At 41.2% G+C, this 26,803-nt stretch overlaps 1 protein-coding gene and 1 long non-coding RNA gene across 4 annotated transcripts in view; both read left to right on the top strand.

The window, feature by feature from the left end:
- Positions 1-1,677, top strand: part of PPP1R14C (protein phosphatase 1 regulatory inhibitor subunit 14C) — a 51,351-nt gene extending 49,674 nt beyond the window's left edge. Inside the window, exon 4 of the mRNA XM_048936196.1 lies at positions 344-1,677. Within this exon, the coding sequence (XP_048792153.1) occupies positions 344-418 (75 nt within the window). The 3' untranslated portion in view covers positions 419-1,677. The remainder of the gene's footprint in view (positions 1-343) is intronic.
- A 3,309-nt stretch (positions 1,678-4,986) lies between these two features.
- LOC125689240 (uncharacterized) lies at positions 4,987-22,106 on the top strand. 3 transcript variants are annotated; one of them, XR_007375129.1, is made up of 5 exons: positions 4,987-5,207; positions 16,288-16,340; positions 18,481-18,563; positions 19,601-19,689; positions 21,378-22,106. It is a non-coding gene; the product is annotated as an uncharacterized LOC125689240 (long non-coding RNA). The 3 variants fall into 3 exon arrangements; XR_007375130.1 differs by lacking the exons at positions 16,288-16,340; positions 18,481-18,563; positions 21,378-22,106 and adding an exon at positions 20,770-21,330 and having other exon boundaries at positions 5,007-5,207; XR_007375128.1 differs by lacking the exons at positions 16,288-16,340; positions 18,481-18,563 and having other exon boundaries at positions 5,010-5,207.
- Positions 22,107-26,803: the final 4,697 nt, after the last annotated feature.

The raw sequence follows: 26,803 nt of genomic DNA, 5'->3' as shown, positions 1-26,803 counted from the left end.
TCTGTGCAGGCTGAAACTGTGACATTCTCCTTTGGCTGTTTGCATGGTATCCCATCGTAGATTTTATCTCATTCAACAGTTGGTAGAAGGCTAATAAAAGGCTGGGAGATGACTAGCAACTAAAGCAGCATGCTCACACAGAGAAAAAATCACTAATTCACACCTTCACTATGTGACAAGAGTATGCATATAAGATTCCCGGATATCAGGCTAAAGAAATTTCAGCTTAGCAGTAAAAGCTTAAAGCAAAATGTACAGTTTGCTTTGAATTTTTTTAAAACTCAAAATCGTGGTATTACGGGATCATAAAGATTACTCATATTTTCTAATCTTTTTTTCCTAGGAATTTATCAAAGAGCTGCTAACTCGGATAAGAGGAATGAGAAAACTCAGTCCCCCTCAAAAGAAGAGTATATAAATAACTCGAAGTAGTAGCACTCTGTAAAAGACATGGCAAGGGAAATGGGACTTTGAATACAAGACCTTTATTAAAATACCTGTCTTTCTCCACAACTTTTTTGATTTCATTCAGTTTTGACTCAAGGAATTTCTTTTGTGTGTTTTAAGGGTTCTTTTTTAAGTGTCAATTTTTATTTTTATTTTTTTTTAAATCAAGAATATCAACATTTTGGATGCTGCTCAACTTTCGCTTGAGGATTACAGAAGCAAGTGAAGAATCCAAGAGTTAGTGATGAAAGGCAGCAAAGCCTACGTGGTAAACCAGAAGATCTTGTACATTTACAGAGCTAGGAGACTTCTCCTTGTGACTAGTTGGATAATGTTTTTTAAGTTGGTTGTACATTTAACTCATGGATGTCAAATTTCTTGTGCTTGTCTGTATATAAATTATAAAGTGGGTTGTGAATACTGTTTCACATGGATGGAAGGAAAAGTTTGTTACAGTAAATTATTTAAATGGTGGTTATTGCAAATATGCTACCACAACATACCGATTTAGATTACTAAAATGAGTGCTGCCATTTTTCTAAGTACCCTTAAAGCAGCCCAGTGAAAAATTTCATCATATCTCCTTATTTAGACTGCAGCATATGAGAATTGGGAATTCTAAGGGCTTAATTTGTAGATTTAATGTTATTTTAACTTTGATGCTTTGCCAGATCATTTCCTCTCCACCTCACGGTGTCTTGGAACTGTGCAAACCTATGCTGAAAAAGGGCCTGCAGTCATATCTAGAGAAATGTCCATCACCACTTAAAAGCTGCTTCACAATGGAGGAAAAGGCAATGCTGCCAAAATGACTTTAAAGCACTGTCTTGCATTTAGTGATGTGGTCTTAATCAAGATTCCTCTCCTGTTCAAGTAGACAAAGGTTATTATAGTCTTTGTTTGTGGCTCTGCTCTGAGAACCTGGGGAGACTTTATAATGTGGATCTCTTGTAAAAGCGAGAACAGAAGAGAGATCCCTGCTCCCTCCTGGAAAATGTCCTATCTGAAATGTTCAATAAGCTACCATATGCTGGTAGGTGACACTAGTCAGGCATTTTATATCAAGGGTGCTCTGAACATATTTTATTTTTCAAAAGAAGTACATGTTTGTGAATTTTATGTATACTGGCAAGCTTTTTTAATGTATTTAATTTTGTAATGTTTACCGATGATTTTATTTACCAGATATTTACTCAAATAAATGGAACAACTTGTGACTTGTTACACGTACACTTTACTGTTGCTGAATAGGTTGGTAAATGGACTTTCTTACCAGAACGAGAAGCCTGGCAGGTGGTAAGTACGTGGGAATCCAGCTGCGTAGATCCCAACTGGCTTTTAATGTACAACAAAAGACTCAGCTCAGTATCACCCAGCCAAATTTCTGTGACCTGGTGGATAGCCTCACTTTTGAAAGTCTACAGCTGAGGCATGCTTTCCCTGTGCCCTGAAGAATTAAAACGAAGAGAAATCTTGGAAATGTTTTCAGATAAGTACTGCTGCTTCCTTTTTTGCCTTCCCCTAGAGGTTAGGTGAGGAGGGCTTACCAGTGGGTGACACTCAGTTCTCTATTGAAAGTCTGGCAGCAGGGCTGTCCACCTTTCTTCTCTTCCATACCTCTCTTAATTTGCCTTAAGGAATTTTAGCAGCCCTGAGAAAAGACTTGGTTGTTTTGCCTTGCAGCAAGTCAAGTTTAAATCTTGTACCTTGGTGAAGCTGCGATTCTACACTGGTTTCTAATGGAGACTTGTAATTTTTATTTATTTATTTATTTATTTATTTTTTATGACATGTGAAATGAGCTCTGGGAATTTCAGCAGGGGCGGTTTGTGATTGCTGCTGTTTTTATGTTGCTGTTTCTCGCAGTTGCTGTCAGTGTTATCAATGGGAAGTCTTCAGAAAGAGGCCCATGGTAGATGACCTCTCATCACAAGGAGATTCTCTCCTTGGTCTGTGCTCCTTGTTGAGGATCTGAGGCAGTTACAGCTGTCTACATATTGCAGGTGATATTTAGAAACAACCCCCAGTCAGAACAGAAAGATTAGGGTCATTTCTACATTCAGAGATGCAGTGTATGATTCCACTTACAATTTCAAATATGTACATTTTTTTCTTCTAGTGTAATATATCTTGTTGTGTAATGGCAACTATGCCTGTTATCTCTTTTATCCTGTAGCAAAATGACACTCTGTAAATAATTTTTCCTCACCTTACTCAGCTAAAAATGCCCGTATGTGTTGCCTGTTTACATTTTTTGTTGTCTTTTTCTTGCATTGCAGTTGTGGAAAATAGCAGCCTACTTTTTTGAAAGCAGTTGGGGGAGATCAGTGGTAGACTTGGAAACAACAAACGCTGGGATAGCCTACACTGTCTTCTGCCATATGTGGGTGGGACATTTACTTTTGTGAGAGGCTTCCTCTCCTCCAGCTCTACGTGTTGCTATCTTACAAGTGTCAGTGACCAAAAACTAAGTAACTATAGTTTGCAGCTGGCATGATTTTACTAGAGACTTACAGGGTTTCCTTTTCATTGCTTTTTACTGAGCAGAGATGCTCTTGGCTTTAGTGGCTGTGGGGAAGAACCAAGCCATTCACGAAGATTTCTTTGAGATTTATGTCTTTATACTGTGTGGGTGTTCTTGGCTTTGGGAAATATTCAAGGGGCATATCAATAGCACACTGTTGCTGAAACAATGTGAAGTTAAATCTTAGCTGAAACTCTTCACTGCTGTGGCTGGGCCACTTTCCTTATGTGGGCCAAGTCTGCAGTGAGTGCTTCTGTGGGGTTTTAAATGGTATAATGAAAGGAACTGATGTGCCCTGAAATAAATATGTAGCAAAGCTGAGTTTTTTTGCTTTGGCATTGAAATGCCTGTCCAGTATACAAAGTTGCCTGTGAGAGCGTGTGTTCCTAGGGTATGCCTTGTGGCGTAATTAGCCTTTGCATGTTTTTCAGCAGGAGCTGACAGTGTGATGATGTCTTCTAGTTGACTTAGAAGGAGAAAGTGCTTGTAATCAGCATGCCTTGTGGCGTGACAGGATGGTGTATTCCTTTAGGACATAAGAAATAAGATGAGCCTTCTACTTCCAACCTTGATTTTTACCCTTTACTGCAATTATTCCTGTGGTGGGTTTTACTCCTAAAGTTTGTGCAGGGATCATCTGGGGGAACACAGAGGATAGTGAGGATCTTAACTTTCTCTATTCTTGGAGAATATAACCAAGAAAGGTGGGAGCAAAATATTTTCTTCAAAATATGTTCTTCTTGTGTGCTTTGATCTCTTGGACACTGTGAGCATTTGAAGAGTCTTTAGCGCTTTTCTCCGGCAATATGTGTGGAAATTGAATTACTTGGCAACTCTGAAGTGAATTTGCTGTATTAAGGCCTTAACATATATAAGCCTTAATGTAAATATGCTCCAGGGGAAAAAAGCATGAGGGCCATATGAACAGTGCACCTGTTGCATGGAAACTGAAAGAGGATACAGGCCTAGTTCTGAACAAAGAGTTGTACTTGAACTCTTGGTGAAGTGCTATAACACAAGGATTAATTGATTCTGCACAGGATTTGCCATCACCAGCATCTTCCACAGATGCTAAACAGGTACTGAATAAGTGCATGCAATGATTCTGTGATTTATAAAGGATGTTGAGATTTTGAGGAGCCAGAAAGTAGTTGAAGTACTTGGAAGTCTCAAAAAATCAGTAAGAAATTTGTCCCGTTACATGTTCCGCTAGTAAGAAGACTGACAAGAGTCTTGCATCACTCCAAAAGTAATGAATCCTTTTTATTTCCATAGAAACTATAACAGGTACAAAGAGCACAATAGACAACAATAGAGCAAATTCTCAGCTACACTGTTTTTCAATGCAGTCACTGCCAGTAGCTATGCATTTTTACCAACAAGAGTCTGAATACCACGTTCGTAAATATCTGCCCCAATGGTGATGATCCACAGTCACTGTCTGCACTGCTGAAATGCACCACCCTCCTCTGTTTGGTTTCTATAAACATTCAGTAAACATCAATTAATATCACTAGGTGCAATTTTTCACTCATTGAAGAATTCAGCAGCACATTTTTTGTTTATATGTGCTTCCATGTCAGACACCATTCTGTCAGACTGTCTCTCTGCTGCTGTCTGTTGCATGGCAGCAACATGTAATGCAATACTGGTGGAAAGGTTCAACCTCTACTGCCATACCACCAACATCCACCTCTGACGTCATGGGCTGACATAATAAAATAGGAAGCATTAATTTTAGAGCAGCATTTGTATTTCAATTTGGAGAGAAAATGAGGAATATATAATCATTTATTGGAGAAAAGCATAATGAAGAGGAAGGCTTGGAAGATTAAGAAAGGGAAATTTGTGAGTAGATGGAAATGGACTGATTTGGTAGTGAGAGTGAAAAGCACTGAGCCTGATACTGTATGGATAAATGGTATCATCATTTGTTGGTATCCTCAAGTTGAAATTGGATGCTTTTATAAATAAGTTCTTCTTCAGTTCAATTGAGATGGTTGTATAGTAACTGTTGAGTCAGGGCTTGAACCACTGATTGAGCACCTGGGAAAAGGACTCGGTCAGCCCTGGGAGCACAGATGAAGGCAATTCAGCTGTGTGACCTGAAGGGGTGGAGCCTGACTGCACCTTTCTTAGACCTCATTTAAGGGCTGACTGCCACTGGGGAAAGGTCTCTAGTTGGAGATCCCTCCTTTGTGGAGTCTTTCCTGCAAGCCTATTTCTTTGGAGAAGGGTGAGTGTTTTTCCCTTTTCCTTTGTAACACTGTTCAATCTGTGCTAGTCTTATTGTTGTTATGCTCCTGTATTGCCCTTCTACCGTGATTGTAACAACGGTCAAAGACCTTAAAACTCTAGACGTTTCCTTCAAATATTTTTCAGAATTGTGTTACTTCTCTTTCCTTTTTCTTGATGGTAACAGGTGCAGGTGTGTAATTAATGCTGCAATCAAAGGGTAGAGACAAATTGAAGCAAAGAAAATGTGCTTAGAAAGCACCTAGATTTGCAGAATCTGTTTTTGTCACTGGTGAACTCTGCCATCAGTATAAATACAGAGTGTTTATGAAGTTTTGATGTTGCTAGTTATAACCTTACATACTGTTGGTGGGATTTTTTTTTTTTCTGCTTAATCTTTTTGGTATAGTGATAAAATTTGCTCAGGTATTAACTTATGCTTCTTACAGGCTTTTCTGTCTTCCAACAGAAACTGAAAATTCCTCTTTAAAATGAAAGAAACTAAGCTTTTAAAATATGTATTTAAGACTGAAAGTAACTTTGGAAGTGCAGGTAACAGATTTTATTTGGTAGTACCTGGAAAAACCTTCTGTGAGTGGAGTGTGATGATGTATTGCCTTAACAATGGAAATGCAAAGGATCCCATGTCTTCTGGTTTGACTGCAATACTAAACGAGAAGTGGAGTTGGACCTAGCCTGTACTAGAGTGAGCCCTCAAGCAGTTTCTTGCCTTGTTCTTGCAACTAATGATCTTCAATGTACTGCATGTCTTCTCTTGTTTCTCTAGCCTTAAATCCAAGCCTACCGAAACAATAGTTACTAGATCAGTGTTAGCACACATTACCTCCAGTACTGTCATGATGCATTTCTTTATAACCTGCATCAATATTCCCTATTCCTTTAAGTTTAGTAGCTTATTTCTCCTAAGTGCCTTTTACTATTCAGTGAAAGTGGGAAATGTGTGATCTGATGCTATTTTTGCCATGGAGGCTGTGCTGCCTGTGCCGATCAATCTGAAAGCCTTGAAAGGCTGCTGTAAATGTAAGCGTCTTCTGAATTATAGTTGCATGCTAATGAAACATATTCACTTTCTCCCTTATTTCTTTATGTCACTTTCCCAATTAAGTCTTCAGTGTGTAAATGTAACTCAGCCACATAGAGTAAGGAGAGAACAATGGTCTTGGAGCTGTTTGAGTGATTTCTTGTACATTCTGGGGAAAAAGAAGATTACTGAGGCTTGTAGAGTTTTCTTCCCCCAATATCTGGGAGATGCTCTAGTACCAGCTGCATGAGGCCACAGAAATGGTCCTCTTTGGAAGCCTGAGGGTGAAGCAGAACATAGAAACCAAAAATCAAGAAACACAAAAGACAAGAAATAACCAGTGGCAGGAGCACAAACTTGCCAAGTGTAGACTGTCTTTGTACCCTTTGGAGAAAAGCTGTTCATTCCTCCTGAGCTTAACACTTTGAAAGAAGATAAATGTCCTCCCACCATACTCCATTGAACTTGTGCTGGGTCCAGGCAGCAGGCTCAGCAGAGTGTTGAGTGCAAATGCTTGGGGTGTAATGCAGATAGAAGTACACTTCTGTAATCAAATCCTAGCTAATCTGCTCAACTCTGAATGCAATGCTTGGCCTGCTAATAAGGCCGTGTGTCAGGCAGAGCACTGGAAGGCTGTATCACCCTCTTCCACCCTGCAGTGGTTGTGGTGCGTGCAGTCTCTGCTGTCCCAACCAGTAAGAAATATTACAGCTTTTCAGCCTTGATATTAGGAAAAAAGAAATAGGTCCTTCATCTGTGAGGGTCAAGAGTTTGTTGCCAACTCGGGTGTTTTGATATGTGAATCGAAAAACCATGTCTCTTGAACACAGATTTAGCTGTACTTATGCTATTATGAACTGACCCGATTTTGATCCAGATTCTGGATTTTGAGAGGAAATGAAGAAGTTTAATGTTCTTTTGTCTAGACTTGTACAGTTTTTGCCTCCTACACTCCAGCTGTCCTTTTAATACAGCTTTCTCAGTTATCAGAAAGGCTTTAATGTATTACTTTGGAGAATTTTTTCTGGTACTGGGCTAGACTTAAATCAAGCACCAAATGGTCATATGTTGGAAAAAGGCTATGCACACTATAACTTATTGTTAAGAGTCTCCTCTTTATCAAATGTGTTTTTGTTTCCATATCAACAGTGTACCTCAGTAGTGCATGTTGTATAATATCCTTGCGATTTTCATGGTCTACCTCAAATGCCTGCTCTCTTTTTTGTTCTCCCATGTGCCTTAGTCAAGTGCTACCACTTAGCATATTGTATTGATTATTTTTTTGTCTGTGTAGCTGCACACTGAGCTCACCACTTAATCACTCCAAAGCTAAATTTTCTATCCTTGTTACAAGGACAAAGTGTTTAAAAATATGTCAGCTCATGAAATATAAGCAAGAGTTTTACTGCTAGGGTTGAGTGAAGTGATAATTGTCTATCATTTTCCCTCTGGTTACCTCTCTAATCTGAAAATCTGAGTGCTTTCTGAAATTAGTATGACTTTTTCAGCTTGATCTTGTTAGATGCTTCCTTCTTTTAATACTTTATTTCTTATAGCTTTTATTTCTTGGCTACAGTTGGTTCTGATCTAAATTTTTTTCCCTCAGAATGCTTTCTGTTGTTCTCGTGCCTTTTGCAGCAGTAATTAAAGTGTTTCAAAATTCTATCACCTCTGCAGCAACAGTAAAGTTAACTAGAGAAGGACTTAAGAGAGGTCAAATAAGCCAGTCAATCCTATGCTATTCCATTGTTTTCTTTGTTTAAGAAAGCTAGGCTATCATGCCCAGCCACAGCTATGAGTTTCAGATCTTTTCTACAAAACCAAAATCTTCCATAGGAGTATGGGTTCATTTAGTCAGGAAACATCTGAAAAAGCAGTGAGTTGGTTCAGAATCTAAGATTAGGCTCGTGAATGAGGCTGGCTTTTAGAAAAAAATAATGTTAAGAGGCCAGAACCTTTCTATCTGACCACTGACTCTTGCTAATTAGAGATTGAAGAGCAGCTGTCAATTAGGCATTGGGACTGGGAGCCCAGATCACATAGCAGGTACAACACAGGAATATGCTCAACTTCCACTTCTTGGAAAGTTTATTCCCTGTTTGAACCTTACCCATCTCAAATGCTCAAAAAATCATGAGTTAAGTGAGTCAGACACTCTGAGGTACTGAGTCTTTTGCAATGTATGTTGATTTGTCATTGTTTCTTGAGATGCTTCCTCAGGGGCTGCTTGTAAATCTTTTGGTCTGCAGATGAGGGCCTGAAGCTTCCTTTTAAATGAGGACCAAGGCTTCCCTGTCTCCAGCAATTTCAGGAACAGGAATCCTAGTAAGGATGTTGTGCTTGTGATAATAACATTCAGGTTGGGAGCAATCAAGAAAGCACATCTGTAGTTAAAGGTGCCTTTCTTTGTGCACTCCACATAGCCCGTGGAAGTTTCCCCTGCACTGGTATGACTCCAAGTCTGCATGAGCATGAAAACTCATGAGGTAGGCATGCTAGATAATATGGGAATATGCTGGCATTGGGTGAGTTTAGAGTTGATGTAGTTTACTCTGTACCATGCTAAATGCAAGCTACTGGTTTAATTCACTAGATAGTATCTGTTCTTTAAGTTTGATTAGTGATTGATGGCATTCATATTTCACTTCTGTGCATTGCTGGACTCCATTGGGACTTTGGACAAAATGATTCTTGGGTGGATGCTGGAAACAAGCAACTTGTTTTTTTTATGTTTTTTTTTTAAGATACAAATTATTGAAGCAACCTAGTTTGAACAATGCGTTTAGATCGAAAGTGTGTTGCAGTGGAGCCTAGCTAACGCCCCAACCAACTATACTTCCAAATTTTGCCTTTTGGGGACAGGAAAAAGCTGTCAAATGCTGGCCTGTCTGTTGTTAAGAGTCATTGCAAGCAAACAACTCTCATAAATCAGTGGTAGCTGACAGTCAGAATCTTGGCAGGAGATTTCAGAGCCACAGGAAAGCATTTGGGAGATGGATCCACACATCTGTAGGCCGAGGGAGTAAACTAAGATGACAACACATCATGGTAACCTTTTTCTGCAAGTGGCAGGTGGGTGCATGGTTCAGTTAGCTGTGTGTTTTTCCATACATGCATACTTTTCCCTTTAGTCATGCAAAATCCTTCTCTCTCTGCTTTAAGGAATGCCACATTTAGACAAGGAAAAATAATCACAGTTGTTCATAGTTTGACTGGTTCTGTGTGCTGCAGAAGGATGAAATAGGCAACCAGGGTTTGCTTTCTGTTCAGAGCTTTGATTATGGATTATCTTATAGAACATGTGTGTGACTGCCCCAAGAGCAGGTTTGAAATGAGCAATGCGTTGTTTTCCTGCTGATTAGAATTCCCTCTCAAAGAGCATTGAAAGGGCTCCAAGGGCCCAGATGAAAAATATGGAGCCTCATGCACTGCATGTAGCGCCAGCAGGTCCCAGGGTCCCAAACCCAGACAAGGTTCTGCTTCTTGGAGGGCTGTGCCATTGGTGCTTGACCAGCAGCCATGGCAAGATGAGGCCCAGCACTGCACCTCCTGCTGAGGAGGTCATCATGGTGGAAGGAATGAAGGTTTTGTGTGCTGCACAAGCTGTTGCCTGGAGGGAACTGTGAGCATTACCCCTCACACTCTCCTGCATCCAATATTAGGCCATGTTGTCTAAACAGATTGTGGTGATTCTCTCTGGAGAGGAAAAGAGGAGCCTTGAGCTCAACCCCCAGCACACTTCACAGCTCAGGCAGCAAGGCTTGTCAGGACAGCAGTTTCCTGCACACAATTCTGGAAGTATCTAACAGTGTATCAGCATTCTTCATCCCTTTTTCTGTTTTCCTAGAGTAGTAGTTTTGGTCCTTTCAGCAGCTGCCATGTCAAACATATCCAGAAGGAGACTGCAGGAAGCTGGCAGCACCTGGCAGAGAGAAAGCAGAGCTGGAGGGATCCTGCTGCTGGCTCAGTGGCTTTCCAACACCTCCCACTGGGCTGGGCCAGCCTTCTGGCAGCAGGATCCACCTTAGCCTCATGCATCCCAGCATGGACGGTATGCTGACTCCTCCTGATCCTGAGGGTTGGTGCTCTCACTGCTTAAGGTGTGCACCTGATGGCTGCTGAGGTGCCTTGCTAGTGTCTCTGCTGCTCTCTTCCTCTCCTCCATTACCTCTTAGTTGTTCACTGATGTATGTCATAAATAGCCTGATAATTTTCTTAAAATACCTTTGAAAAATGAAAATCAATGTGAACTATATAGCATGAGATCGCTAGTTAGGAATAGCTACGGCAGGTGAAGTAAATGGAACCCTGCTGAGGGACCACTGTTGTTTGGGTAGAGTTCAAAGGCTTAGATGAGAATAAGGTATTTGATGATTAATAATGGGAAAATAATCTTCATCTGTCCAGAGAATTAGAAGTAGCACAGGGAAAAGCTATATGAGCAAATGCAAGCTGCTGCAGTCTAAACAGTGCAGCCTAACTAAGGATGTCCTCATACATGTACTGCTTGTTCTGCTGCACTGTCATTAAGGTCAGTGATAACTACTCATTTGAAGGGCTTTGATTGCTTGGTGTTCCTGCATGGACAATTTAATTTAATTTTTAAAAGAAATACTGTAACTCTATCTTCACAATGTTTTGCATCCAGAGCACAGTGAGGGTAAGGCTCCCAAACTCACTTGCTGCCCGTTGATAATAATATCATGAATTAACAGTGGGAATCTGTTTTGGCAGTAGCTGTGACTGCCGAGTGCCGTGAAAGGTAAATAAATAATAATAATTAAAAAAACAAGTTTCATGGTTACATAAACTACTGCTTTCTGAAGGCACATCTGATTTTTATAGCAGGCTTTGCAGCAGAGCTGCCACCAGGGCTTGGTAGATGTTGACCTTTCTGTGTGAGTGGGTGGTAATGCGTGTGTAAAAAAGAAGTGAGGTGTGAGTGCTGTGAGGGGTTTCTAAGCTTTGCTGGGAGGTACAGAGCACTGCAGGGTGTCCTGACCCAGCCAGGAGGAAGGAGATGCCTGAGCGCGTGCTCTTCTGTGAGGTTTCCAGCCCAGTGGGCAGCCTGAAAGGCACAGTGCAAATGCTGCATCTGCTCTGGGAAGGAAGTAGTATGTGCAGGATTTCTTGTGTGCTTATTCTAGTTTTAGTCTTGTTTATTGCTCTGTTTTAAAGCTGGATACATTAGGGTGCTTTGGCGCATGTCCAGTCAGATGTTGCCAAGGCTTGGTCCAGCTTGGGAGACAGGCCAGCTGAAGCCTTCCTACAAGTGGAGTGGCTGAAGGAAGGAAATCACAGCTGGCAGAGGGATCACACCAGCTCCACACACCAAGCTTTCAGCTTGCTGCTGAGCTCATAGGTCCAGGTGTGGCTTTGCAGAGCACCTTCTGTGCCTCAAGTCCCTCCTAGCTATACACAGGGCTGACTTCGTGCTGAGGGTGCTGCCAGAATCAATGGGTTGAGGCAGGAGAGCACCATGGTGGCACCTGGCTGTCTTATGTTGTGAATGTCTTATGTATGGCAAATGGGCCACATAACATTCTCAGCCTCAAAACAGTGCCAATGTTTTAACATGGAGAAAAAAAAACAGCCCTGAGGTCTGGTGTGCAGAGGAAGGAGAAGTTATTTTTAACAGTATGGGAAGGGCTGTACTTACAAGGCTAATGCTACCTACAGTACATGCCTTACATTTTGCTTGGCAGAAACAGAGCTCTCTCGGGTTACAGAGCTGGAGGGGAATAGCAAATGTGTGTGCTAATAATTGCCCATGCTACTATTTTTAAAATTCTGCCTGCATTGTTTGTATCATTGTTACCCAGCAGTGCCTCTCCAGGCCAGGTTACCTGAGGCAATGCTGGGTTTCCATTTAGGATTCTGTAACGTTTTTTTGTATTTTGCTTGCTTCTTTCCCCTCCCGCTTCTTTCCTTGTATCTAAGTACAAGCATGCTTTTGTACTTAAAATAATAACAACAAATAATCCTATGGATGGGAAACTTATTTTGGCAAAGCTTTTGTTGTCTGACTCAGATATTCCACATTGTACTTGCAAAGGCATGGGACACCCTCCCTCAGCTGTGGGTGCACAAAATGGCTTGATGGCTTGGTACCTTCCTCATCTGCTTCCATGTGCCAGCCCCACTGGGTGGGCTGGTAGGTGATGTGATGTCAGGCACTCGGCTCCCCTTTACAAGCCTGCTCTCATCCCCCACAGGCATTTGCTCTCTCCTACTGCTATGTCCTGAGTGAGGGCCTTGTGATGCACACTAGCAAATGTGAGTATGCATCTGCAAGGAGAGTTGCTGAAGAGGCAAACGTAGCCATTACTTGCAGTAAAAACTGAAACGTTGGTGAGAATTCCTCTAAATGAGAAAGAATGGCCTGGCCCTTGATAAGTCATGGCTGCTGCAGAGTTGGTATGACCACCTGCCTCCCATTGCGGTGAGGAGCAGGCCACCCTCTGTGCAGAGTGAAAATGTTGGGGGAGCAAGGCAGCCCGCTGTCTGTATTGCAGGTGCTTGTCTGATAGATGTCTGGAGAAGCAGGAGGGGGGAGAGAGAAGGAGGGCTGTCCTCATGTACTGCCTCAGGAGTCAGCTCCTATCACCTCCATGTGCCTGTGCAGAGGCAGGATAGCAAGGTTAAACAATACATTGCTGTAGGTTTTATTTTTATTCCAGGGCTTTTAAATTATTAATGCACAGCAGTGACCACACTTGCTGTTAAGCAGTACCTTGCAAGCCCATTTAAAATATTTAGTACTTAACTAGCAGAGCAAAGCAAACAAACATGAGTAACTAAAAGGGTGAGGATGCACTTAATTTTTAAACAGTTAAAAACAAATCAGTGATCCACACCATGACAGGAGCCCATCTGGCTGCTCTGGGACTGTGCAGGGCTCCAGGCCGGCTCCTGCCTGGTGCTGCTGGTTCAACAGTGGTGTGGGCTGGGGGCTGCCATCTCTGCCAGCCACCATGGAGCTGGGCACTTCCCCCCTCCTTCCTTTCTAGATATGCATTCACTGTGGGCAAATCTCACTGTGGGATGTCCTTGCAGATTGGAGCCAGCTCTCTGACAGAGTGACAGTGTTCCTTCTGTGTGAGTGGATGTTGCCAAAGAGAGCAGACAGGAAACCTACTCTCTCCGTGGCAAAGAAAGCTGAAAACATCCCCATTGCTGAAACAAGATGTGTCAGCAAGAGATGGGCCCAGCCAGAAGAGGGACCTCTGAGAGGAGGAATGAGGATGAGAACTGACTACCTGTGAAAAGGAGAGGCAAGGAAGCAGCATGTATATGAGGGAGAGAAGGAGAAGGATGAGCTTGGGAGACAGGGAACAGCTTAAGGTCAGGTGAAGAAAAGTGGAACAGAATACAGACAAGTAATATTAGATGTAATAAAAGTCCAAATAAAAGAACTCAGCAGGAGCTGGAAAGCATAAAATAAGTTCTAACTAGGGGAAGAAGAAGATTAAAACCATGGAAATAAAGTAAAAATTGCTAAGGCTGCGTATTAGGAAGAATGAAGGTAATACATTATACAGAGAAAGTTTGGGTATTTACTAGGATACATCAATGCTATATTCACATGGGTAACACAAATGCATGTTAAGGTTGCTTAAAAGGATTGCATAGGTCTGGCCAGAGCACAGTGCATGGCTGCAATATGTGACAATAAATAATCATAGGTGGGAAGGGTAGAGTTACCAATGATTAGAATTTCCCGACCCTGCTCATTGTAAGATGCTGGTTTCAGTTACTTATAGCTGAGAAACTATGATGGGCTGTAATTTTCCATATCAGCTGTCTGCCTCAGGCTGACTCTGACAAACAGCACTTCAAGAAGACTGGGACAAGATTAGGAGCTTGCAGAAGATGGAAGCAGGGACATGTGATAGAAGAAGGACCTAAAGGTATTGCCTGCATGCTAAAGGACAAAATCTGGAGGATGAAAGCCCAGCTGGAGCAAAGACCTGAGGCAAACTTTAAGGGCGGCAAGAAGGAATCCTGCAAGTATGCCGGCTTCTGAAAGAAATTCAGGGTAAATATAGATCAACTCAGAATTGAGGGAGGCCATCTAGCCACAGATAACACAGAACAGGCTGAGGTGCGCAAATACTAGAAGAGTCATAAAGGTGATGGATCTGGATCCTTCTTGTTAGTGCTGGCCCATGTGTCAAGGGGTAGTGCTCCCAGACTGCACCATGGGATGCTTGGTGGGACCCGAGGAAGCAGAGAGGGATGCAGCACAGGATAAGTGCTAGAAGAGCACTGGAAATTTTTGAGACTGAGTCAGGCAAAGCTGTGGGTGTCCTGAGCTGGCTTTGCTGGGGACCCTGCTGTGCTAGGAGAGCAGCTCCTTTCCTGCTGGCAGCTCTTTGGATCTGCAGTCCTGCAGTGGGAAGTATTACTGAGACTGTGCTGAAAAAAGGTCCAGTTACTTTTTGAAATTGCTTTTTGAAGTGACTTTCTGATTTGAGAAGCTTTAGTGCTTCTGTATTTTCTCTTTGAGAGGTGAAGGAGTGTAAGTGCAGGATCATGAGCAGAGCTCATCTATCCAAAGTGCTATCTATCAAAGCAACCTTTACTCCATAGAATACAATGAAAACCTAAGGTTCTTCTTATGTTTCCCCCCAGTCAGAAGGCACATGTGAAAGCCTCGGGCAAAATGTCCCATCTTCCCTGGTGCTGCAGGTGATGAAAGAAACAAACCAGGTTCAGCTCTTGATTGTGCTTCTTTTTGGAGTGGTAGCAGTCAGCTGCACATCTGAACCCCGGCAGAGTTTGCACGCGTTTTTCCCCTTTGACATCTGAATGTTTCTGATGTGCCCAGAGACCTGATAGGAGTGACAGCCTTGAAAACATTGGAGGAAATGACTAATTCTTCCTTCAGAGCACAGATTAAATTGTGCTCAATAAAGAAAAGCAAAATAGTGAGTAACTGCTAAGTGAAACCCAGTTCCTCCATTCAGTAAACGAAGAGTTCTTTGGGGGGGGAAAAAGATGTGGACATGGGTGCGTCACAAAGACCATACAGTAAATGAGACCAACTGCCAGAAGAGATTTACTTGTATTTTTCCCCAGTATTTTCTCCCCTGTTTCATGCTGTGCTCAGTGTGGGGCAAGCAAATCTGAGCAGGAAGGGGCTGTGCTGCTGCTCCTTTCAGAACAGTCTCTCCTTTGCCCTTGGCACCAGGAGAGCATCTTGCTAACACTGTACTGGTATATTTGTAGCCCATCTTTAAATTTAGCAGGCAGCTGGTATGTAAGGAATGGGTGCAGGCACACACTGTATCTTTGTGTGTTTTCTTTGTGGGGCAGCAATGTTGGTGACGCACTCACTGAAATTCAGAGATATGGCTCTGAATACAGTGTGAGAGATGCTGAGCCCAGCAGAACAAGCTCCAGACTTGGAGCCTAGCACAGGGTAGGGGATACAGACTTGGTACCTCCCAGAATGTCATCTGTGTCTACCCCAGAGGAAGAAAATCCTTATATGGTTTAAAGTCAGGAACCACTGTAGGAGAAATTGTGGAGTTCTCACAGTACAGCAAGATCACCAGGGGAGTTCCTGGGGATCTGTGCAGTTCAGCAGAACTATACCTGACCTGAAATAGGTGGTCAGTTTTGAGCTGACAAAACGTGGTGATAGCCTTCAAATTAGTAAGGAGGATATGTGAAGGAAGGACCTCACAAGACTGAGAGCAAATAAGTGACAAAAAAAGAGACAAATGAAATGCAGTGTGGTTGATGTTAAGTGATGCTTATGAGAAACTAAACAACTCCAAATCCACATATAAAATAATAACCCAGAGATTAGAAGAGGGATCTGAGAGGGCTGGACACTATATTTCAGGAGCTTAATTTAGAGTTGTAATGAGTTCCTGAAAACATGGGTACTGTCTGGTACTGTGACGGTCAAAAAAGCATATCCAAAACAAGGAGTTATTAATGTGTTGGAGAAGGAAGTGAACTGAATGCTCTTGTGTACATTTATCATCTTGAATTTTCTGTGCAGTTCTGATCCTTTTGCCTCTAACAGGTTGTGGTAGATCTCGAGAAGATTCAGAAAATGGATAGCAAGGATGATCCAAGGTGTGGTAAGCCTTCTGTACGGGTGAGAAGGTGATAACAGAGAAGAAAATAGGGGTATAAAGGTGGATAAGACAAAAGCTTACAAAATCGTGAGGAAAGTAGAGAGGATCAGAACTCAACTAATACAAAAACTGAGACATCAGATGATGGTAATCAATCCAGTTTCAGACCAAAGGAAATGTGAGGCTCCCTGCGCTGCAGGTAGCTGACTTGAAGTCTATCACAGGATGTTGTGGGTGCTGAAAGCTCAATAGAGAATGAAGCTCAATGGAGAGAGACTTCCTCATTTGTGTGTTTAAAAAAAAAAAAAAAAAAAAAAACCCCAAACAAACAAAAAGTACCAAAAAGCCCCCCTTGTAGCACTCTGATTCAGGACAAACCCCAGCTGGTACTATTGAACAGGTGGGACTGTCTTAGGGAGAAGAATTGTAGAAGCTAGTCTTATTTCTGCTTTTCCTTAGGTACTTGGTTACAGTGACTGCTTGGAGAGGAGTTCCTGGGCCAGGTAGCAGTGTCTGATCCCAATTCAAGGGGCAGGACTGTAGGCCTATTAGAACTTCTTGTCTCTGTGGAGTATATGGCTGTCTCAATCAAAATGATAAAATGGTTGAAAAATTATACTAAACATTTTAAATTATGTTTTAAATTGCTATTTTGAAATGTTATATTTAGGTCTAAATGTTCCTAATTTTCTTAAAAACATGTATCTTCCCAAAACTCATTTAATGATGAATCAATAACCCTTGTTCCTGTGTTATGTAGGCAGCAAATATGGTGCTTTTACTGCAAATACTGCTCTTGGTTAAACAGCACTTTCCCCTCTGGCCTTCACTAGGATCTGTTTTCCCAGGCTTTTGCTTGTACTCTGGATGATGAATGCTCATAGCCCTTGTGTCATTTCCTTGTTTGGCAGTAAGGATGGGGAGGGCTAGTAAAGAAGGGTTTTTTTTCTCTGGTATGTCCTGTCAGTTTTTCTCTAGTACGGAGAACAGTATGTTCTTCTGCCAAAGAGATAAATTTTTCTCTGTGCAAAAGAATAACATGAGCCCTTCAGTAAGCACTGTAAAGGGGAACTCTGCAGCCCCTACTTTAGTTCATTTTTTTTCCAAAGACTCTCAGTATTCCTGATGGTTGTAGTAAGAACAGTCCAGCAAGAACTGAGAATATAGATCAGGGTGTTCTTAGAAGACAATAAGAGACTTCACTAAGATTTTGCTGGGCATACTGCTCGTGTGGGACAACTAGAAATGGTTGAGTGTAATAAGGATGTATCAGAACAACTGACTTAAAAGTAGTTGTACTGGAAGGAGTATTTGGAGGTCAGTTAATTCAACTGCCTGCTGAAAGCAGAGTGAACTTTAAAGTTAAGTCGGGTTTCACAGGGCCTATTTGTCATTCATCAACTGCCTTGTGCAATTTTTCTTTCCAGGCTTAGCCCTGGCAAATCCCAATGCAATGATCACTGTCTTAGTCTTTGTTGTGAAGAAATCATGAATGCTGCAAGGTTAGATTTTTTTTTTTTTCCTCATGTTTACTCATATTACACAGTGGCTGTGATTTTGGCAACTCATGCAAAGCAGTGGGAGAAAGAAAAGGGCAGTTGTACTGCCTGTCTGTGATGCAGGAATCAATGAAGAATAAATGCTGTGGTCTAAGTATTTGGGCCTGTCCCCTCTGAGAAATGATTTGGGTAAGACTGATTTCAAGTACTCTGTGAAGAGTCAGGGAAAATTAACAGTCTATCCTGTCCATGAGAGTTTTGATTATTGCTCATCCATTGGGTGAAGTGATGATTCTGATTGCATCCAGATGGATTGACTTGAACAGCTTTTCTCCTCTGCTTTGAAACTGTCTTCCCCAGCAGAAGTAACTTCTGACACTTCCTGTCTCCATTAGAATATGCTAAGAACATGAATGGTATGTCACACTTCTTACTAGATTGGAAAGGCCAGATTTTGCCCCCTTTGAATCACCTATTATGAACACCCATTGCTCCATTGCTGTTGTGGCGGTGACTACTTCCAAAAGGTGGTTTGTCTTGTGAGGGATAGCATACGTATGAGGAGGATTGAGTGGGTATTCAACAAAAGCAGACACAAGATTCTACCTTAAATACATCTTTTGGCTGCTTTCTGCGCAGTTTGTTAAGCAGGATGAAGAATCACAATGAAGTCCATGTATCCTTGTGATGATGCTTGTCTCCCCACTGTGGAGCCTCTGCTGGTGAGCACTTTCTTGCTGTACCCGATCTGCATGCTGAGTGCACTTGCTGGTCCTTTCTTGTTGCACCTGAAGAAGCACTTGACATTTACAGTTCAATGCTCCATAAGAGCAGGGGGAAATTGAAAATACTGGATCTGACTTTCTCTGCCTGATAGTGTCAGAACTACAGGGACTATAAATCTGGAAACCATTTCTGTGAGAGTGAACATGAGCCAGCTCCAGAAGCTTGGTGCTCTGGTCTTCTAATTGTAAACACTAGCATGCTGGCAAGTATATGCTACAGGGTTATAGCTGTGGATCTTGTGTGTCCAGACCTTTGCCCTCTGCTCCTGGCTTTGATAAGCTGTGACTGGGCCAACGGCTCATGGGCTGGCGTCAGTATCTGCAAGCTTGCTGCCACCTGCTCCCGGAATGCAAAATTAATATGCTTATGTTCTGACCAAATTATGCTGTACTCTAATTCCTGAAGAAAATGTTGATAAGAGTGCTTTTGAAAAAAGGTTTTTTAATATCCTTTGCAAATGACTAAAGGAATTCCAATTAGACCTTACATGTCATTTTCATTTCCCTTGTCATTGCTGTCTAATTCTGAAAAATGCTCCCATCTCTACTGCTTTCATGTATCATCTGCTTTTCTTATTTGTCCACTCAGCCATAATCCTGGTGGGTGACATGATAGCTATTTCCATGGCAAGAGCATTACAAATTCTAATAATATCTTTCACTGAAGTAGCACTTTTATGCTTGGTAGAGCTGTGAAAAATCAAGTTTGATATACACACTTTCACCATTTTTGTATGGTTTTCTAATCTCACATTGTGCAGCTTCTGGTTACCACATTTCACATCACTTTGAGAATAAACTTGTGACTCTTTTTTTCCTTCCTGTTTTTGATTTAAAAAAAAAAAAAATTCTCATCAGGTTGAAATTTGGATTTATTTAGGTTTTGGATGGGAAACAAGGCTATTCAGCATTTAGAAATAAGGAATTGTTCCTATGTGTTAAAATAGGGTTTTTTTTGTTTGTTTGTCTAACAGAAAGTAAGATACAGACTCAGCCCTCTGAGTTTCAGCCCACCAACTTTGCATTTCATTACTGCTATCCCATGCATCTTTACTTCTGAAAGGTAAGATATACATTTTTGTTCTGAAGTTTTACATTAAATACTTGTTACATCTACCAATGAAATCAAATAGTTTTGGGAGATATGTGGCTGGCACCCAACGCAGTGCTGCAGCATTATAGAGTGGTTTGTGGGATGCAGTGCCAGGAGCACAATGCCCCAGCACAGTGGCAGGAAGGACTTGTGTGGGCAGAATGCTAACAACTCACTGTGTAGTTTTCCCAAGACGTGAGGGTTAACTTCTGTCAGCACTGAGGACAATGAACAAGAGATCTACTCTGTGGTTTGAGTTCAGCACAGATGCAGAAAGATGGGCACTGCTGATCCAGTGGCACCTTTTTTTGTATCACTGCAATGCCTAAGATTTCTTCATCTTTGGTAAAGAAAAATGTTTGTGAAATGAAAGACTGATGGAAAAAAATATTGAACCACTTCTCTGGGTGCTGCCTTGGGGCAAAAATGGTATTTCCTTGACTTCTTTATTTAGAGCTTAATTCTGTTTGGTGCCTGAATACGTGTTGTTAGAATTGGCAAATTTGTGCTGTAGCCTCCTACTGAGGCTTTGGTTGTCTGTTGAAATTCTTCTCTGGTACTTTTTTCTTATATAATACAGGCCTCAACCTCAGCCAGGTTCCTATTTAATTGTTGATTAGGAAGAATTTCACAGAAGTTAAAGACTGACACTGCAAAACAGTTCAAAAGAGGACTTAGTCCCCTTGCACATTGCTGTATTAATTATAAAATGCCTTCTGGAAAGCTGAGACTATAATCTGAGTCAGTATTATGTCCAGTGTGTAATGCCTCTTAGCTCCACAAACTTTCCAGAGTTGGCTGTGCAATTTATATTTTGTCCCCAGAGAACCTGTGATCACTGTCATGCCCAAATCGGAAGTACTTATTAAGTTCATACTAAGTCCACTTTTATTAATCTGCATTAAGTATGGATTGCCCTGTGCCCTGTCAGATTACATCATTTAAAGAACATCTTTTCCTTTTGGCTGTCCTATATTTTGCAATGTGTAGCTCTGCATATTCCAAAATGGAGCTATTTCACAAATTCTAAGTACATGCTTCTTTGTACAGGCACACCCACAAAAGGCATAAATTAACAAAGTGCCATAAATGTAAAGTGCATGGTCTGTGAAATTCTGTGAGAAATCCCAGGAAGACCTTTCCACAGCTCTCACTGGCCTTGGAGCCAGACTGCAAAAACAGAACCAATACAAAACACAAAAATACAAAGGTTTAATGGAGAATGAATGACACAGTATGTGAGTGTACGGTACAATGCGCTGTGGCACTATGCTATGTCCTTGGCCATGTGGAAGAGCATTTTTGTATAGAAAACTGATGCATTTTCAAATCTGTATTGTATTTGGAAAGAACGTGCAGAACCTGCAGCTGTATGAAGAAGCAAAGCAGTTTGATTATGTGTTCTTCAGAGAGATTGTCTCCTTTTGATATTTTTGTGTAGATGTTAAATGCCTTCAAAAGCACAGACGCTACCTCATGAAGACCTTTGTGACTGTATACTGGAAATAAAAGCTTTAATGGCATTTTTATTTGCCTTTATAGTTATAAGGTTGGAAATAATTATCTATAATATTGTCCTGGTTTCAGCAGTGACTTTTTTTTTCTTTTCCTCCTTATGGTTCCTGATATGATGCTATGTTTTGGATATGGGAGAAAAGCAATGTCAATAATGCAGCAACGTTTTAGTTGCTGCTGAGCAGCACTGCACAGATCCAAAGACGTGTCAACTTCTTCAACTGCCAGTAAAGAGAACTGAGGGGTCACAAAGAGCTAGGATGGGACAGAACCAGGACAACTGACCTAAACTCGCCAAAGGAATATTACATATCATGTGACCTCATGTGAAAAAATGTAAAAACAAAACAAGAAAAAGGTGGGGAGTTTGTCAGGCAAGCAGCTGCTGCTTGGGGATTGGCTGAGCATCGGTCAGCAATTGTTTTGTGCACCACTTGTTTTGTGTGTATATGTATTATATCTTTATTGTTATTATTCTCCTTTCATCTTCCTTTCCTGTCTTAGTAAATATTTTTTATCTCAATCCACAAGTTCTGCTTTGTTAGTTTGTATTTTTTTTTCTGATTCTCTTCCCCCATCCCAGGGGGGTTGGGAAGGATTGGGAGTAAGTGATTGACTGTGTGATGCTCAGCTGCTGCTGGATTAAACCACAACAGATGTTCTGTCTGAGATCCTATCATTCATGACTAAATCAATGTACAAATTCAAAAGAGACTAATAGCTAAATGGGGCTTATAACAAAGTGTGTAGTGTGTAACAATAATGTGACAGGGTTATAAAACCTGCTGGAAAGGAATAATCAAAATTCTGATTTCAAAACCAGCATTCTAGGATTCTTTTTTTACTTTTTTTAATTTTTTTTTATTATGTTTTTTTTACCTTTTTTTGGTATGGCTAACAAAAGTTGATTCCTGCTAGGAGTTGTGTACTAGTGGCAGCCTGGAAGAATGCACCAGGCACAGAGCCTTTGGCTGCTTTTTTGTTGCCATTTCCATTTTTCTTGCTACCGTAAAATATTTTTTAGCAGCTGCCTTTGTATCAAATTGATCAAGAAAAATCACTCTGCTCTCAAAAAAGGATTTTTAACTCTCTTTTATTCATCCTTATTTTACGCAGCGGAAGTAGCATCTATTGTATTTTGTAGCTAGCTGTGCCAAAAGCATCTCTGTGTTTCTAGCTTGGGATCCTTTCTCTACTGTTCTGTGCCAAACCTCACATTTCTAAGGATCTCAATTCTGTTGCCTAAACAACAGCCATCTAATGCCATTTGAGTGCCAGAATGTTTCAAAACCAAGAGAAACTTAAGCTGAACATTGAAAAGAAGGGCAGAAGGAGAGTGGTGAGTCCCCGGCAAAATTGTACAAGCTGTGCTGTGAGTGATAGCTCCCTGGAACAGGCAAGTGGACAGGTGGATGTGTGAAGTGCATTGTAACCTGCCTGTCATGCATAGAGGCAGTGGACCACATGAGAGGTCTGTTAAGTGCGCCACAAGAAGCTAGCGGTTGTAGTCACTGCTGATGCCAATAAAGCAATGTTCTATGAGGCAGCAGACTGGGATCCTGTGCTGTCTAAAATATTATCAGGGCCATAAACAGGGCTTAGGAAGCAAGCAAAGAACCCCAGTGCACGGAGGAAGCAAAGGAGCAGAGGGACAGTATTAAAGCATGTTGGGAAATGAGGAAGTTCCTGGAACAAGATGGAGCTGTGCAGCCTGTAAGGCTGTGCAATGGCTTGAGGCCAAGCTGTATACCTCTGAAAAGACTGGGGAGGAAAAAAAGGGTGAGTTAAATTGTAATAAACAAGGAAAATTAGATTTGTTGTGGTCTCCCTTGACCAGCAGTGCTGAGCAACAAAGTTCAGGCAAAGCGTGCATGTGGTTTTACAGCAGTTCCTTTTGCCTAAAAAGGAAGGGGGCAAAAGAATGGTAGGGCTCAAATGGCTGCCCTAATGGAGCAGCCATCACAAGGCATGGTGGGAGGAGGTTAAGGAGTGGGATATAGTGTTGCCAGGTTACCAATCTTGCAGGCATGATAAAACAGGCTATAGTGGCTGGGAAGTGCCACTGTATTTGGAGGGTAACATGAATGTAACAGCACAAAAACGCTCCAAGGAAAAAAGATTGCTATGGAATACCAAATAATGAGGTTTTGTAATAGGATCATACCGATGATCTCCTTCTCAGGTTGAAGACCAATAATCATGACATGACCAGGAAATGTTCCATGGAATGTTCCATGAAATGAAAGGAACTGCAGTTTTAAGACAGCAGTAAAGTGTGTAGTTGTAACCTCCCTCTATAGACTGGACTGACGCAGTGCTAGGGCAAGGTGCAGAGGTAACAAATTTTGACATGTTATGTGGTTGTTTCCTAGAGCAAGCTGTAAGAGAAGACACTGACCTGTCACCGGTTCCAAGTATGCGTGGTGCCTGCTTCAAGAGGCATCCGTAGGCTCTGTAACATCTGTCTCTACCTATCCAAATTTTAGTGAGAGCAAGACAAATTAACAGAACGTGAATATTGAATTTCAAGAAAGGCAACTCAGTATAAATGAAATATCTTGTAAAAAAAGGCAGTAACAGAATAAAACAACCTTGAAAGCAGTAGACTAGAAAGTGAGAAAACCAGAGGCTTCTAAAAAAAAAATGATGTATTATAAACTTAGGTAACTTTTTAAGAAAACAAAATGTAAGTCCAGTAAAATGCCTTTATAGAAGAAAAGTCAGGGCTATCACAAGAAGAGATTCGGTATTAAAAAATGGAAAAATTGTCCAAATGAGGGGCCCTCGTGACCTGCCTATATGGCAGGTCAAATGTAAACAGGCAAGTAGGAAGACAAAAAACTCCCCCATACAAATGACTCAAAGGTAGCCTTGGAAAAGATGCCTGAGGTGCTAATAAAGAGTTCAGATGTGTCAGAGGCAGGAAGCTGGACATGGAATTGGTAAGATCACTTGCTAACTAAAGATGAAAAGTTCTCTCAGTATTTCTGTGAGCTCCACTGGGCTCCATGAGCTCAATTTATTTGCATTGGTCTTCTCTTCTGCTGAGGAGATTCCTATGCCCAATGCTTTTTTCAGGATTCCTTCAGCAGGAAGGATTGAGGAGCCAGATTGGGCTAGACCAGTCAGGTACATTAATAAGTCCCTGGGACTAGAAAGCATGCAGCTTGGGCTACAGAAGTAACTCCATGGTGAAATTCTGCCTATCCAACCCACTGCTGGATGTGGCCAAGAACAGTAGAATTACTAATGTAATTCCTACCTATAAAATAGGGCAATAAAGGATCCAGGAATGTACAGAGCAATGAGTTTGATTTCTACACCTGACCAGGCATTGTAAGAAAGAGCAAAATCACTGAAAGCGAAGATGATAAACACAATTATCTTGGAAAGTCTTCATCTCTGCAACGACATCCTGCCTTGCTCTTCTCTTCAAATTTTATATATTTATCAAACGACATGAACTGGGGAATCCAACTGACATATTCATTGTGCTTACCTAGGTTTCACCACAGTTCTGATCCAATAATGCATTTCCTGTGCTTTCATACACAAAGTCTAAATTCTTATTGATTGAAGGAGTTAGACTTTAACCTTGTGGGTTCTTTCTAAGTCAGGGTATTCTGTGAACCTATTCTTTCCCTTTGCATGGCCTTTGCTAGTAGAACTAAATTGAGTCAGAGCGCAACAAAGAACCTGTGTGTTGGTAATATGATGCTGCAGTGTGTCTTCTTTTAGCATCTACTTCATAATACAGGTAAATGTTTATTTTTGCTCTCTCCCTTTCTGTGTTTTCTAATGATAGTAGGAGATTTCTTCCCTGAAACTGTACAGCTCATTCCCTCAGGCTGACAAATCACCAAATGTAATTTGCCTGCTGCTAGAAGATCGGCAGAGATGTCCCAGCAAAACTGAACTCACGGAATCATTCAGAGCAGGATGTGGTGTTAATGAGAGTTTAATTACCAAGCATTTGTTGAAAACAAAAGATGACAGGTCACAGATGGTTCATCCAGGTTTTATTGTGCTGGTGGATAGTTTTGATACAAAGCTAGTGAAAGCAACTTGGAGGGTAAGTCCTTAACATTTATTTCTAGCTAGTATGGAGAGCTGAGGATTTCGTTTTGGAGGGCAATTTATGTAATGGTGATCACAGAATGATACAGCTCACTGTCCTCTGGGAGACAAAACAGTTCTGGTGACAGAAGAGTCAGGCAGGGTCCAGGGGGTAGAAAATGACAGGTGTGTTTTTTAATTTATAATTTTAAAAAAAAGGAGGGAGAGGGGGGAACTGGAGAATTATTTCTAATCAGTCACTTAGCTTCTGTTCTCTGCAAATGTCTGAAACAAATAGTTAAACAGATTTTTGTGGACAGCCCTGAGGAAACAAGAAAGTTTGTAACATCCATTATGAATTTGTCAAGAACAAACTGTATTAAGTCAATCTAAATTCTTTTTACAAAATGGTAACATATTACACGTAGGAAAGAATCAGCGGGAGTTGACATTTGACATTATCTGACATACTGTTATAAGTAAGCTAGGGAAAATTTGTCAAAATTAAAGTGTTGTAGTGAAGGAGAAAAACTTATTGAGCACCCATCAGGTGATGTCAATTGTTTGTTTGTTTGCACTTCCTTTAAGGCAGAAAGCTTAAATAAAAATGAGGTGCACCTGGGAGGGTAAATGTGAAGAAACAGAATGATTGGAGGGCTAGAAACTATCACCTACATGCTCAGCAGAAAGAGGTCAGTCTCTCTGAAGCGCTTAAAGTATGAGTTTGAATGTGTGGAAGGACTGTAAGGGAGAAGAGAACAAAATATTTCCATAATTATAGAGGCGGGGGCAGATGGTAGTATGTTTTCTTGTACTGATAGTGCAGTAGGGATGGCTCAATCAAGGTATTAGGAAGATCTGCCTAGGGTAGATTTTAGAATGGCAGTGTTGCTGCAGCTTTGTCATTGGAAGTGTTTGAGATGGGTTGGATAAATCTGTCCTTGAAGAGATGGAGGTACAGGTCCATCCTGCTGTGGGATCCTGCTCAGGTAACCTTGAGGTTACACATTCTTCCTGTCATGAGTTGTTCTAATTCAGTATACTTAAATTTAAAATGTTTTCTGAACTGTTTCTCCTTGTTTTTGTGCTCCATTTTGTATTCTCTTTGACGTGATACTTTCTTTAAATAGTGGCACTGATGTTTCTCAGCTCATCTGTTTCACCTAATTGCAATGTCTTAATTATTTTTTTTCTATTTAATACTTGTATTCCTAGTCTGTGAAGGCAATCTGATATTTGGCGAAGTAATCACTGGGGAGCACAACTACCTTGATGAATAGTTCAGCAAATAGTTGAGGAACAGGAATAATTTTCAATTAGTTTTCTTAATAGCACTTGGTGTTCTTGGGACTCTAGATGCTATGCAATTGGTTCCTTGCTCCTACTATTTACTCTTAAATCCTCGTCTCTAAAGCTAGTAAGCTTATTGATGAGGTGTGTCTCAGTTCCTGTACTTGTGTTGTCATGTTTTGTTCCTGCAGGCATGCTGCTGCACTCAGTACAGCCCAGGTTG

Source organism: Lagopus muta, chromosome 2 (genome assembly GCF_023343835.1).
Source record: "Lagopus muta isolate bLagMut1 chromosome 2, bLagMut1 primary, whole genome shotgun sequence".
Classification (NCBI taxonomy): Eukaryota; Metazoa; Chordata; class Aves; order Galliformes; family Phasianidae; genus Lagopus; species Lagopus muta.
The sequence above is the reverse complement of the archived record's forward strand: the minus strand, read 5'-3'. Positions and strand labels throughout refer to the sequence as shown.